The 15,591-nt window shown below is 38.2% G+C and overlaps 1 protein-coding gene across 3 annotated transcripts in view; it reads right to left on the reverse strand.

Moving 5' to 3' along the window:
* Positions 1–15,591, reverse strand: part of LOC102303649 (protocadherin-15) — a 243,512-nt gene that overhangs the window by 208,729 nt on the left and 19,192 nt on the right. For all 3 annotated transcript variants that reach the window (XM_005928144.2, XM_005928143.2, XM_042223310.1), the window contains exon 2: positions 5,829–5,979. In XM_005928144.2, coding sequence (XP_005928206.1) covers positions 5,829–5,961 — 133 coding nt within the window. In that variant the 5' untranslated portion in view covers positions 5,962–5,979. The remainder of the gene's footprint in view (positions 1–5,828; positions 5,980–15,591) is intronic.

The raw sequence follows: 15,591 nt of genomic DNA on the forward strand, positions 1-15,591 counted from the left end.
AACAAAGTAACTGTATTCTGAATACCACCTTTTTAAACGGTAACTGTAACGGAATACAGTTACTCATATTTTGTATTTTAAATACGTAACGGCGGTACATGTATTCCGTTACTCCCCAACACTGCATATGTATGCACTAATTATATTGTACATATTTTCATTAGGATACTTGGTAATTATGTGAAAGTGGTCATGATACGGAGTAATGCAAAAGTCATTCAACAAGTAACGACAAATTAAATTCTACTGTGAGTGCAATGAGTAATTACGTAACTTAAATACTCACTGCATTACTTTAAAGAACAATGACAAGTAATGAGTAATGCTTTACTTTCTTTTTAGTAATAACCCCAATATCAGTTTTATGTGGACAACACTGGTTCATTCGTTGAGATAGTTGCCTTTTTTACGCTTAAATGATTCATAGGTTGGTTTAACAAACAAAGAGAAACTTTGAAAGGCTTTTTGAAACTACTGCTCAACACCCAGTTTATTAGCATCATGACCAGAATTATAACAACGTCTGGCTCTGTAGAAGCCAAAAAATAAAGCAGTGAGGAGGGGTTTGGGACTTTTGCACAGTACCTTTATAAACAATCAAGGAAATGGCTTTTCAAACACTAGGCTACATTAATAGCTTAATATCTTTAGTGATTGATGTGTCGTGCTGGTTCGTGATACACAATCGGCAAATTTATTTATATCCTCACTTCTAATGCAACGTTGACCACACAGCTGTGAGTGTGGGTTCATTCACAGTGTGAGTGTCACCTCATGGTGAACTGTTAGTGAGTAGAAGCAGATTGTCACGCTCATGAAATTTTATGTCACATTTTTTTTCCTAGAACATCTAAAAAGGTTTCTGGTATGACAAAGTTATCATAACAGGACAGGGTGAAGACAAAGGGGAAAAGCGGGATATCTAGTTGATTATGTATGGTGAAGTTTTCATTTTTTTTAATTTACCATCCTGACATAGAGGTAATTACTCAGGTTCAGCAAAACAAATTAAAGTATTTAGTCTTTAGAAAAGAGCATGTTGACCATCAAGCTCAGTGTGTGACCACTTGAGCATAACATTTCAGCCTTTTTTGTTGGCTCTTGTTCACATGCGTTGATAAGTCACAGTCAATTAAAACAAACAGTGAAGCACCTATGCACATGCTAGCTTCAAATTAGTTCATAATCAGTCAAGTTAAAACTTCAATTAATGTTTCTCACTTGTCTCGCAGAGAAATTTTAGATGTGAATAAGCTGACAACGGCTAAAGTAAGCAATTTGTGTGCTACAAATCAAAATGATTTCAGCAATAAGTACTAAGATGTTATTAATTGGAGGTAGTGCCAAGTTTCTAGTGACGAAGACAAACAAGAGCATACGAGTTTGGAGTAATTACAACTTTCAACAGCTTTGCCCAAAAGCTTGATTTGACTCATTGTATGTTTAATCATCTTGGGATTGAGGCTCATTAAAAATATACTGGTACACTTCTCACCCGGCAAACGAAAAGTGAGTAAATATATTCCTACCTAGGGAGCAAAGCTAATTAAAACAACCTAGTATCCTTGTCGTGTGATGGTCCAAAAAGCTAAAAGCAACCGCTCATCCTGGGACATGGGCTCATTAATAAAACACCAGCACTTGTGTCATAAGGGGACCATAACTGAGTAAAACATTGTCTGTCAAAAGGGTACCCAGGCTCATTAAAACATACTATTCTTGTTATAAGCAGTTCCACCAGGATAATGACCGGATCTGTAACTGAATCCAAGTAGGCATGTGTGGTAGGGTTGGACGATGTCTACCACATTGCAAGACTTTTATAAGCTACTCCTCCATTTGAGTGTGAGTAATCCTATAGTCACACTTGGAAAACTGGTGTTTGAGCCCACAGCACTACCAAATTATTGCAACTGTGTGCAATGACATTGCAGTATTCTTGCCTTTGAAATGGTTACTGCAAAGATGGGTACCAGGTCTCTGACCACTCGCACTCTGTTGCTGTCTTCCAAAACAAATTTGGTCAGTCCTTTATCAATCAGATAAAGGACTGACCAATGAATGTAGCCATCAATGAATGGGATCAAGTTAGCAAGTGCATGCAATCTCTTTGTGATAATACAGAGATCAAATGTGATCATTTGACCACATACACTGGGATTCACTTAAATTCACTATATAAACTGTTTACAATCAGAGTCCAGCCAGAACCTCATAGACTTAAAGCAGTAATTCAGAAATTCTTCCACAAATAGTGACATAGTTGTTGCAAGAAAGAAACTTAACTACAAAATGACACAGGTACTCAGTAACTTTGCTTTGACTGCCATATACCGGCTTGCAACTTGTTGAGCCAAGTCTTCCTTTGCAAAGAGACATGTGCAAACCTTTGTATTTGCCATTTAATCTGTTGGAAAATGATTGCAATCAGTTTGATTTGGATGACAATTGTTTGCAGACATGTTCCCTCCCACCAGGTTACCTGCACAGGAACTACTTGCAATTGGTCTCTGACTGCAAAACAATTCAGTGCAATCATTGGCTAACCACCAATGTTCCCTAACTGAACAAAACTTGTTATATTTTTACTCTAGTGTTACTGAGCTATAATATCTATAATATCTATATAGTAAATATATAGATAGTGTGTTTGTTATAACATGGTATTTGTTCTATGTTTTAATGGGATGAGCCAAATAAAATGAACATGAACACTCTTGATTGAGCCTTTAAAGATGCTGGATCTCATTTAACTTTGGGCATGTGTTACATAAGGATAACTTGTAAGGGGAAAGGCATTTTTAAAACTTAGTTTGAAGCAAGATACCAAAATTGAGGCTAGTTTTTTTTTGTTTTAACATTTTGGCTGATCAGTGCACGTTCCCCTTCTATCTCTGCGCAGATGCATGGGCGCTCAAAGACTCTCACCTCTGACTAACACCCCTGTCACTTAAATGCCAACCAGATAAATCTCAAGGACTAAGAGTTAAATGGAATATTAATATTCAGATAAATCGAGCAGAAAGTCAAGAGAGTTTTACGCTGAGCTCTCCCATAGGTGATGACTTCATTTATCCTTCACCTTGCTTCAGCTTCCCCTAGGTTCAGAGAAATCAGAATGTGGATATTTTTTCAGCATTACAATAACTTATTGTAGGCAACTTTTCCCCTTTAGTTATTGCTCGTGTTAAACTCATTGGATATTACTGATATATTGTGAAGTGATAGAAGAGATACTCTTTATCACTTGGGCTGTAAAGCAAGTGATTTAAAGATTGAAACACCCACCAGGGCTGGACTGGGACAAAAAAAATCAGCTCGGGCATTTTGACTAGTGACCGGCCCACCATGGTATTATAGGAAAAGCCAAAGAGCCTTTATAATAAACTTAAACCTACACCATCCTCCCTATTCTGGTATTCTAAACAGTATTTAGCAAAAATATAAAACAACCTAATTTATAATTACATATACCTAACTAATAGGGTTGCCAACTCCCAGCAAAAAAAAAGAAAAAAAAAAGGGAACCACTCCCGTACCCTCTGCCTCAAGATGCTTAATTGACAAAACCGATTTTAATTTAATGCACGTATAAAACAAATGCACAGAAATCTATTATTTTTCTCCAGTAATTAAATGGATTGAACATCTTTCTTCAACAGAATTGCAGACTGCACAGATGGTACCTTCCCAAAGGAAAGAATACTATAACTTACTAGGGTATATACTAGACTTGATATTTGAATACAATAATGGACTTCTATACATTTTACATCAGATGAAAACTTTGGTTGGAAGATTCAGATAATTATTTATTGAAAGCTAAACATTTTAAATGAGAATAAGAAAGAAAAGTATTTCTTTGTGCCCCCCTTTCCCTGTTAATGCCCTGCCTGGCCCCCTGGCAAAACTTTGCTAGACCCGCCCCTGCACAGTTACCAGCTGTCAGCTACATAGAAAAGGATCCTGGTGTTATTTGTCTCTCAGAAACGGTTCATAACTTCCCTTCAACTCATTCATGTCACCTAAAAGGTAAACCTGTTTCTCCGTCACCTGTTCAGCTCTGATGATTCAGTAAGGACATCTCCTGGTTTCATCTTCATGTTTCCCTCTCACCACATATCCAAACCGATATCATGACGAGCAGCTTTTACAGCTGTGGCTCCAGCAAACATCAGCTGATAGTAGAAATTAACATTAAATACATTCTAACAACAGCTGATCAAGCTTAAACGTGCTGCTGTTGTGTAGCGCGACCTCCACTGGTTTCCTCTTTCTGGCGCAAGAGAAACGCCAATCAGCTGATCATTGATCAGTTTCATGACTGAATTAGCATCTTTCTAGCTGAAGTAGTACGGGACAAATTGCGTTCCTTTTCACCTCAACTATAAAGTTCGACCTCCTCGGCTGTAATTGGTTCAGCCCAGAGTCGATCATGACCAACTGGCCAATCCACCACATCATTTATACCGTTAAAAAAAGAAAAGAAATAAAACCCCATCGGCCCGTAAAAATGAAAAATCACGAGCGGCCCACTGGGCAAATGCCCGGTATGCCCGATGGCCAGTGCAGCCCTGACACCCACCTTAACATTTACATTGGAATCAATAGCATGTCTTTGGTTAGGCTATTCTGCTTTTGCTTCTTTTGTTTCTTCTTCTTGTATATTATTTGTAATTTCAATGAAATTTTCATATAAATGCAACTATTACGTAACATTTACTAAATTAGTCCATCTTTAAATCAGTCTGTAAACAAGACAAAGGACTTTAGGTGATGACCATATACATTTACAACATAAAGATCCCCATTAAATTGCTATTTCTAACTTTGAGCTTGTAATAGGTTGCAGTTTCACTGTGGTGGTTCACTGTCAGGTTTGCCTCCCCAACTGTTTTTGGAGTCTTGTGAGGTTTACTATCAACATTCTTATCCGTCATGCAGCGCCAACAGGGAGGTGTCTAATTAGTCCCAAATTCATTCTGCAGCATGACAACATTCCCAAACATACAGCCAGAGTCATAAAGAACCATCTTCAGAGGCAAGGAATCCTGCAACAGATGGTATGGCCCCCGCAGAGCCCTGATCGTAACTTCATCATGGCATTCTGGGATTTCATAAACAGACACGAGCAACTGAGATGAACTATGGCAACTCCTCCAAGACTTTACGTGCTGGACACGTTGAACAACTGTGTTTACGTGTAAAATCCAAACACCAATAAAGCTATTACTTTTCCATATGCAGCCTCTTCAAACCACCATATTGGTATTTCAACAGCAGAAATATAGTTTGGTCTGCTGAACCAAGGTGCAATACAGTACTTTGAGCCATGACAGTAATTCAGCAAAAAAAAATAATTTAAAAATCATCATTATTTTATGCATAATTGAGATAAAAATTTACTTTTTTCAGGGTGAGCAGGGAGGACTATCGCTACATGGTACACTGCATGTAAGTCATAAAATCAAAAAGAATCAATAACCCACGAAGCGTGGCTTAAGCAGATGGTATTAATTCTGAAGTACTGGCAGAAATGGGTATAAAATGTAATATAAACAGGAAAAAAGCTGCAGTAGATGTTAGAATAAAAAGTAAAAGCGATTACATTCAAGATCCCCAGACAAGACCTTGTCACACATGAAATCATGAAAGAATAAAAAATCCTGCACTTTACTACCTAAAATAAGCCTTGACTCAAAAAAGTCATGCACAGTGCTGATATTAAAGCAGACTGAAGTACTGAATGAGACACATGAGACAAAACAAAGAGACAAAGTGGAGAGGGAGGACAGTGATCAGGACATGCAAAGAGAAACTCGCTTTACCTTCCGTGTCTTGGCCAAGGCAGGTTGATAGCATCAGCAGATACAGGACTCCCATTCCTGTTACACTTGACCATTTGCACCAGCCCCATGACAGCGGCCCCGTTAAGCGCATTCTAACCATCTTCACCACCATGCTTCACCAAGCATCCAGCTGGGCGAACAGAGAGAGACAGAGCAGACAGTTAGTCCCAATCAACTGATTCACTTTTAGCTGTGCAGTGTGCAACATTGAAAGCAGCAGCATAAAAACATCTGGTGGCCTCACTCATTGGAAAATAGAGAAGAAAAAAAATTCAAGTAAATTGCAGGTGTTGCCTTTATGTAATGCCTGATCTGTACCCAGGGTCTCAGTGAAATGCAATCTGGAAGCATATTTAGAGATTCTCTCCACAACTAAAAGAAACAGGCAGCAGGCAAAAGGAGTTGCAGAGCATTTGATTGCAAGTCTTCTGAGAGAGCAGAGAGACTCTGCAGAGGGTTATGGATATGGTTAAGCTTAGATTAATGTAATGTGAAAAACACTTCACCTGCAATCTACTCCCTTGCATTTGAATCTCAGCTTACCAAGTTTGACTTCTTGGAAATGGATGCACCGATTTCCCATCCCTTCAGTAGAAAAAGACACTTTCCATATTGACATCGCCCTCCATTACATCCCTATGGGTGAGACACCATCCCAATCCAAAGCTCAGATATCATTTAATATTCATTTTGTGTCTGTACCTCACAGCCACTTCGTAGCAATCTAACATCTTTGATCAATCGTTGTGCTCGTGCATGAAAGCAAATGATTGTTTCACAGGGATTGCCGCCACAATGGGAAATATAGAAACCTGTGGATGATGAGAGGAAAGGAAATATTTTTGTGCAGTGCAAAATGCCAGTGGTGCTAACAACATTTCAGATCTTGCGGTGGAAAATGTGCCACATTTGAAATGCTCCACAGAAGAGCGGAGAGATATATTAAGCTGGCGTGCATGCAGTCTTGTCTGTGTGTGTGCATGTGTGCGAGTGTGTTTTAACCACTTAGGATGAGATTCATTAAATGTCATAGTGAGAACACAGAGATGAAGGGGAAAAAGTTTCTTTGAAGTTAAAGAAACATTTGTATACTGTCTGACTCTGTGTGTACATATCTATTAATTGGTCTTGGATTGGTTTGTAGCAGCATCATTTAAAGTGAGTTCAGTTAAGTACAAGGAAAAACATCTTTCAGTCACTCACGATACTGACACACAACTCTACATTAATCTAAACACTCTCAGTCAAGGGTGAGCCACACCTAAGCTCTCTTATGTATGATCTAAGGTCTGGTAACTGTCTGTTAATGTTCAAACCCTTGCAATTTTAGCTTTTAATTGAACGCAGTTCCTACAAATCAGATAGATATTTGTTAAATGTCACGGCTTAAACACAGAGCTGAGTACAAGGGAAATTCAAAATAGCACTCATAATATCAAATCAAGCACCTCCATGCTGTGCTTTCATCTTTCTATCAGAGCTGTAGTGTTTTTCTGCACAAGGTTTCAGTTACTTACATCTGTAGCTACAGAGGATGAGTCAAGCACCGACACTGACGGTGTCTCTTGTTAAAAGTTCATTTCTCCCAATCATGGAATTCAATTACGTGAAATATGCGAGATAGTGAACTATAATATGCAAGCACCTTACCCTTGTTTCATTCTTTATCTGCTTAGTTTTGCAGTCACACTGAGAACATTATTTAATCTGCATAAAAAATTAACCTGAGCAGGACCTTAATATACTGATACTGAACTCAACTAGGCTTATTCAGTTAGGACAACATTAACTGCTCCTCATCATGCAAAATCTGCTGTCTGTTTAATTAGAGACTAATTTATGAATCTCCCGTGGCAGAAATTCCTGTGACAGAGTCAAATTACTTTTGCCCAACCCTCTGAGTGGAGATAAAGTTGGCTGACAATGAAAATAAAACTGTGATATTCCACCAAACCTCTGAGGGGAAACTCTGTAGTGACTGGGACTTGAACTAAGAGCAGCTTTATTTAACAAGTGCCTCTTAGACTAAATGATTCTCATAACCGAGTATGACATATTAATAACAAGTTTTTCCAGCTCTACGCGCGTACGTTTCCAGCTTTAGAAATGACAGTGTCACAGCAAGCCTGCAGGAATCTTAAAGCTCCTTGGATATTGTAGAGACATGCTGTCTCAACAGAGAAAGGATGTCTCAGCTTCAGAAGAGGGAGCCAGAACAATGCCCCAGGGCCCAGAAGGTAAAAGCAGCCCAGTATTAAGCGGGCACTTCCACACTGCAAAGAATGCATATATTTGCTGTCAAGTCCTGGATCTTCTTGGGAGCCAGAGCTGAACTCTATGTAGTTTACATTTTCCTTATGAACTGAATTTTAGCTGCACATATTTACTCAATTATTCCAAACTCCACTAATTAAAAATAGGCGGAGCTTCTGAAAAGTTTTGCTGGCACTGGTCGTGCTGGAAAGTGTATTACTGTATGTGTGGGATCGCTTTTATGGCAACAAGTGTCTTTTAGCAGCATTTTAAGTGTTTAACAAGCCAAAGCAAAAAAAAAAAAAAGTTGCGTAAAAGAAGAAGAGAGCGGAATGAATGCACTGTCAGGACTTTAGATTGGAGTGGTTGTGTCAATGAATTTGCCGAGCATAAGGTCGAAAGATGAAGTACTGATGGGTGAGCAGTTTGTCTTTCTGCTTTTGTAAAGAATTCATGTGTGGAAAAACTGTAAAAGATCTAGAAGTTGATCCACTGGAAATGATTCTTGAATGAAAGATTCGATAATGAGGGATTCGCTTGTTTGGAAGGTTACCCCATCCGGTCAGTCTGTGGGGACCTGTGGTTAATGGGCTTCTCCATTTTTTCCCCCATGCCTGTAGACATCACAGTTGTCTTTCTGTTACTTTAGCAAGTTGCATTTACTCCAGTGTGATGTGGTGGTATGTCAGCCCCGGGGCCAGTCACGGAGGTGTTAGGCCTGTGGGCAGATGGGTCTAATTTTTATGAGTCCTAAATGTTTCAAAACTTTGAGTGCACATCTTACACACATCATTGTTTTCATCCTGTACATTGACACAGTGCCTCTTTCTATTAAATACGCAGACATTTTCAGAGCTTCTCCCCCTTCTAACATGAACCACCCAGATCAATCAAAGTTTGAACCAAAACTGCAAGCGAGGCAGCTGTTTATTCTTTTCTTTTTTTTTTTTTAAAGGGCCAAACAAAATTATGCCAGTGTGTTACATAATGACATACAGAAGTCCCCGATAGAGGGTGAGAGTCTAAACAATGCAAACTATCCAGCACTGTTTGGACACGAAGGAACCTTTATAGTGGAATTTCAGCTGTGCAACTGTGTTTAGCTATTAAAAATCCTATAAAATGCATAACAAAACTGAAAACCAAGCAATCAAGTGAGCACACTAATAAACTATAGTGTCAGTTACTCAGAAAACATCCACAAAGTAAAATAAGCTAAAGGAGATAAGTTGCTAAGCGACTGTCTTGATAGATTTTATGTGTGTATTTATGAATTGATTCATTGCACTTAAATACATACTGCACATTAATTGATTCAGTGATTAACTGAATCAATTAATCATATTCTGCAGCTAAATTGTGTAGTGGTTTGCACTGTGCATAACAAAATACCAGCTCACTTTGCTGCTGTTAGTGGTGCTAGCGCTAGCAGGCTTTTCTTCTTTGCATCCATGCCCTTCTGCTCAATGTAGTTATGCATTGTTCAGATTACAAGAGAGAATATGGCAGTTTACTCTACCACAGCCAAAATACAGGAGTTGGCTATCTGTGTCCTTTCATAAATAGTCATGTTACAGTCATAGCTAATGCTTGTGTTTTATGTTTTTGTATAGTTGCTAAAAGCAACTGTGAATAATTATTTAGCCGTTTAGCTCCATTAGCTCCCTGTTAGTAACCACTATCTTCAAAGCAATCTCTTCCTCCTCTTTGCCTGCTTAGATCAGCTCTCCTTTCACCTTGCTTGTTTACAACCTTCCATCACGGAGCGAGCTGCTGCTGTTTGCTGGGACTAGAGGCAGTTTGCTGAGTAACATCTTACAACTGATAGTTTATTGCCATTAACAATAATAAAATATGATACCAGCAAGTATTTCTGGTGCTGACTAGTAAGAGAAGGAATGCTCTAATCATCTAGTTGCATTCACCCCTAAAAATCATGGCATCTTTCATTAAAGCTGATTAACCTCCTTAGGGAAGCATGGATGTCATATTATGATCCTGATAAAACACCAAAGAGCTCAAAAGGTGAGTTTGAAGTGTATTTAAATGACAAATGAAACACAAAACATAATTTGTCTGAGTTATAAAGTATTAGTGGATTTTTTTCAACATAATTGGGTCAATTTTATATCATAAATTTAATCCTTTTTCCCAATAATCAACCACAGGTGATGCTATATTCAAGGTTCTCAAATAACCTTAACTCCTAACTCCTAGCAAAATCCCATGATGCATATTTAATTTGTACATTGAGCAACTACAAGCATACAGATATCCTAAAGCGTACAGGCTAAATATGTCATGGCATTTATTATGGACATGATGTGTACAAGCATAGCAGATACAGTATACAAATGAAATTTAGATGTATTTTGAATAATTGCTGTCATCAGTTTCCTCTAAAAATGGTTTAAAAAATAAAACGTGCTTCAGGGTCAAGATGTTACTTTCGATTAAGTATGTAGCCACTCAACAACAATTATTTTAATTGTCACACAAACAATAATGAGTCACAGTTGCCTTTGAAGCCCAGTCACCCTTTGAAGTGAGACTCTCATAAGTTAAAATCACTGAGTTCATAACCTCAAACCTTAACAACCATGGCAGTATTAATCGTAGGTATAGATTTGTGCTTTATTAGACGTCATATTAAAAAGATGACCTCTGACTTTGAGGTCAAGGTCAATGAGATTAGGTGATAAAACTGTGGTATCAGTTCGAAAACCCAGCGTCACCTTGTACTCAAGTTATCGCATTGACAAACTTGGGTGAGTAAGTGCTTAGGGGACAGTAGGAAGGAAAAACACCCTTTTAACAGGAAGAGGTAGAACCAGGGTCAGGGAGGGGCGGTCATCTGCCGTCACAGCGTGTGGGTGAAGGAAGGAATGTTCCATGAATCATTCGGACATTAAAAATCCACCCAAGACATGAGCCAGTGCTCTGTCTACACAACATGACAGAAAACTTCATAAAGAGCCCATTTCAGATGGTATCTTTTGCATAGCCTATCACAAAGACACATAATTTGCTCAAATTTCTTTAGTTGAATCTATGAAAAATGTCAAAGATATCAAAGTTTGACAGGCACAAAACAGTATTTTTGCACCAACAAGATGATTCCCAAAGCGCTATCAGCCAAAAATCTGCCTTATATACTGGATTTCCACTTTTGTTTGCCCATGTTCCAATAAATTGCTGCACCTATTTCACATTCTCCTAAAAAACAGAAATGAAGGGGCTCAAAAGTTTTTTTTTACAGTACTGTATTATCAACAGACATTTGTAATCAATAAATACTGATTTAATCAGAAGGTCTTTTGTTGATTCACTAAGCCTAAATGTCTACGCTGAATATGCAAACAAGATGAGGAAGTTCATCTGAATGAAAGCTCGCCTCAGTAAAAGAATATTACACTGTGCTTCTGCCAAGCAATATGACCCCAGCTTCCTGATTAAGTGTAGATCAATCACAATTAAAGAGATACAGACAGAAAATCCCAGCAGCTTTAATCAGAATTATCAGGCTTGAAAACACTGACAGGCTGTGCCACTTATTTTAAAGTGATATTGATAAAGTTAATGTGTCCCAAATTTGCCATCCACTTTAATAAATGCTAAATTTATGTTTAATTACAGAAAAAAAAGGGGGAAAAAGGCTTGGAAATCATTATTTGTATCCATATGGCGAACTTAAATAGGACACACTTAAAAAAGAAGTCTAAGAGTGCAGAAGTTATTTTATGCCAGTTGGCTTTCCTGGTTGAATAAATATAACTTTGCTTTATCAGTGCTACAGTCAACTATAATGCAAACATGTGTTTTAGAGATTTAACGGTGGAATTTTTGCATCATGCATGACACAGAATATTTGATAACAGTTACTGAATGCACCTTTGCATTATAATCACACAGTACTAACACAGTGTTAATACCTGGCCTGCAGTCCACATCAAAACACTGCACTTGTTTTTTGCATAACTAGTTAATACACCAAAGTATACATTTTTTTGGTTTATTTTAAGAGAAATGTGCCACATAGATGTTAGCTATATTGTGTCAAAGCTCATTTTTAATGCTTGTTCCTTGTCAGTGGTTGCCAGCGTTGTGCTAGTTGATGTAATAAAAGACGTCAGTACCAGACAATTACAGGGAATTAAAACAATGTTGCCCAGTCAGACAGCTAGACAGATATATCACAAAAAAATCAATTTAAGAACAGCAACAATCCATCTAAGGAATTTCTTGTATCAATAAAAACACATTTTCATATACATTTTTGGACTCATCTCTGTGAAAAAATAAGTTCTGGATCACAACTGTGAGACTCTTTCTGCGTGTGCATGTCTGTGTTGGGCTGAGTCGCTGCCTCATGTTTAATTCCCTAAAGTTGACAGAGCACTCTGGCAGACAATAGTAGGCCATGTTGTAAGCGTCAGTAACCAGGATGAAGTGTATTAGGGCTGAAGGCGCTTCTCCTCTGGTGGAACTTCAAAAACTTTTATTCCTCCAGAGAGGAGCGGAAATACACCCAGAAGAGAGCGAGCGAGCGCGAGAGAGACTCAGACAAAGGAAACGAAGAGGAAACGTGGAAATGCAGTGGAAACAGAAAAAGGAAACGGAGAAAACAGAGAACAAGAGGAGGGGTGGGTGGAGGGAGGGGGGGGGGTGGCAACAAGAGATTACTTAAGGAAAAAGGAAGCAAGAAAAAAAGAAGGAGACTTTGTCCATGTCAGTACTACACAGACAGAAGAAAAGAGAAAATAGGAAAGAGCCAGAGTCTGCGCCCTGAACTTTAAAGGTGACTGCTTTGATTCAAAGGTTTGCTTAATACCTTGATTTTTTTTTTCCATTTAGAGTTTCCATTATTCTGATGCATTTCCAAACCACTCTTTATCTGAACAATCAGTTACTGAACCAACCTGCTTTAACCACGTATTGAGTGCTCCAAATGGTTACATTGCATTAGCAACCACAGCACATAGCTAATTAGCAATATTACATAATGGCTTTGTTTAGAGTGTTGCATTTCATCCTGTTTTTACACCAACGCAAAACCTACTTCTATTAAAAAAAAAGCTTAATTCACCGCATTGCTTCAATAGGACACGTTAACAGACAATCCTGCTGCTTTTATGCCTCCCTGTCAGAACCTGATATTAACCAAGCAACTGAGAAGAGCACAAGTTATGACAATGATTCGTTTATAGCATCCTAAATAGCTAAAGCAGTTATCTAGATTAGTTATTTGTAGAAAATCAATGAATACATTTATGTGCAGCTATAATATATCTGAACAAGGTTAACCAAGCAAAAATTTGGATCCTGAATCACCATCGACTTCTAGTCTTTTCTCAGCATCTTGTCATGATTGACAAAAATATTTCCAAAGAGTCCAATATAGTTCTTAAACATCACCTTTGGTGTCCTTTTTATATTTTTTAGTAAGCAAAAGCTTCTATACAAGAATTGTCTTCTACCTTTTTTATTGATTCATTTAAACTTTCTTTAAAAAAAAGGAATAATAACATGGAAATACACTTAAGTGATGACTCAAACCCACAATTTTGAGTCCAACATTTTTCCTAAACCCTTGAAGTTTCTGTCGTCGTACCGTGACCAGTTTTGACCATAGAGATGATGTCAGGGTTTAATTTATGTGCTCCTTAAAACTCCTTATCAAATCTTCAGTAGATGGGCAGTTTCAAAGGCATTAAAATACTGGTGCATGGGACACTGTGAGCTTTTAAAAGCTCAGCTTAAAGGTGTGCTATAAATAAATTATGCTAATAAAAGTCTGTAAAAGGCACAATGACAACTGACTAGTTTTGTGAACTCAACAAGGGAAACAGCAAAGTGGCATTTTGGAAAGACAGGTGCCCATAAGACGCATTAAAGGCCTAGACCTGGGAGTCGATACGTCACATGTTAACAAAAGGATACTGATTGCAGGGTGGGGAGGAAATAAGTAGAGGGTATAGCCAACATATTGGAAGGATAAAGAAGATAATAAGGTAGAAACAATGGCAAACAAAAAAGTTAAGGGCCCTAAAAACAAGCGAACAAATAAAACAGACAAGCTCTGGATTGGAAAAAACTAAAATTAGGGCTTTAAACAGATGCAATATTGATAGATAACATGTGTTTTGTTAAAAAATAGTAATATAAAGAAGCTACGTAAGTTAACCTGAAACAATAGGAGAAAATAGAGACGATGACATGCTGTCTCAAGTTGTTCAGCTCCTTTTTTGTTTGTGATCAGCTTCTTGTCGCTGCGTGTGACTGATGAGAGGTTCTCGCCGTCACTCTGACTGACTGTATATGTGTGTGCGCAGAAAAAGACAACAAATCAAAATATTTTCCTTTAGCTGTCATGACCGACATCTGACTATGTCTTTTCTGTCAGTCCGTCTGTTTTGCCTGCCTGTGTTGCTTGTGTAAGTGTGCGTCTGTCTGTTTCTTTTTTCAGTGTTCTGTTTGCTTTGTATCTTTCACAGTTTCTATGCTGCCAAGACAAGAAATTTCCCTCTTATTTTCTGTTCCAACAGATGGCTGACAGCCTTACTGAGCAACTTACTGTGGGGTTTACTGTCAGGCTCAAGTGTGCTGGACAGAGAGCAAAATGATCCGCGACTCGTTGCTTGTAGGATGGTCTGTAACAGAGCCGTGGTGACAGGACGGCAAAACACAAAGCACGGTGACATTTTTTTTTTTTTTTCCCCCAAATCCTATTGACTCAATAGGATTTCGTTTTTGTGTATCATTCAGTGTTTAAGTGGACTTTGAAACATAAAACAAAAGAGTAGCTTCCAATAATCCTGCACACGTAGACAACATTTAGAGTCTGCTTTTTGTTCCTTGCATAAGCTTGTATAATTCTATCAAATGAAGTCTAGAGAACACATATAGATGAGATTTACAGTAATACGTGCCCCTGCATTTGGAGTTTGAACAGCCATTAAACCACTTCGGTGGGATTGCAACATGCTGATTAGGGATATAATGCAGCAGCATCAGAGAGCGCGCACACACACACACACACACACACACACACACACACACACACACACACACACACACACACATCCACAGTGTTGACTAGGCTCATACTGTTCTGCCAATCTCAGCAAGTGTCACAGGGACAGGCGGTACCTGCTAGTGTGAAGAAATGGTAGCCAAATAACATCATTTCCCTTGCTGCGCCCAAGTGGACAGAGAAAAATATTTAGTAAGAGACAGAAAGTAAGCACATATTTTCAAACTGTTTTTAAAGCCTCTGGTCTTAATGCTAAGGTTCTGAATTGATAGTTTTCAATAAGTGAAAAAGAGTTTCAGAACAAGAAGAGACAAAAACTCCCAGATAAAGGAAGGTGAAAAAAAAAAAAAAACCAGAAATGAAGGGGCTCAAAAGTTTTTTTTTTACAGTACTGTATTATCAACAGACATTTGTAATCAATAAATACTGATTTAATCAGAAGGTCTTTTGTTGATT

Source organism: Haplochromis burtoni, unplaced genomic scaffold (genome assembly GCF_018398535.1).
Source record: "Haplochromis burtoni strain Fernald_Lab_line unplaced genomic scaffold, NCSU_Asbu1 Contig_108, whole genome shotgun sequence".
In the NCBI taxonomy this organism is placed as follows: Eukaryota; Metazoa; Chordata; class Actinopteri; order Cichliformes; family Cichlidae; genus Haplochromis; species Haplochromis burtoni.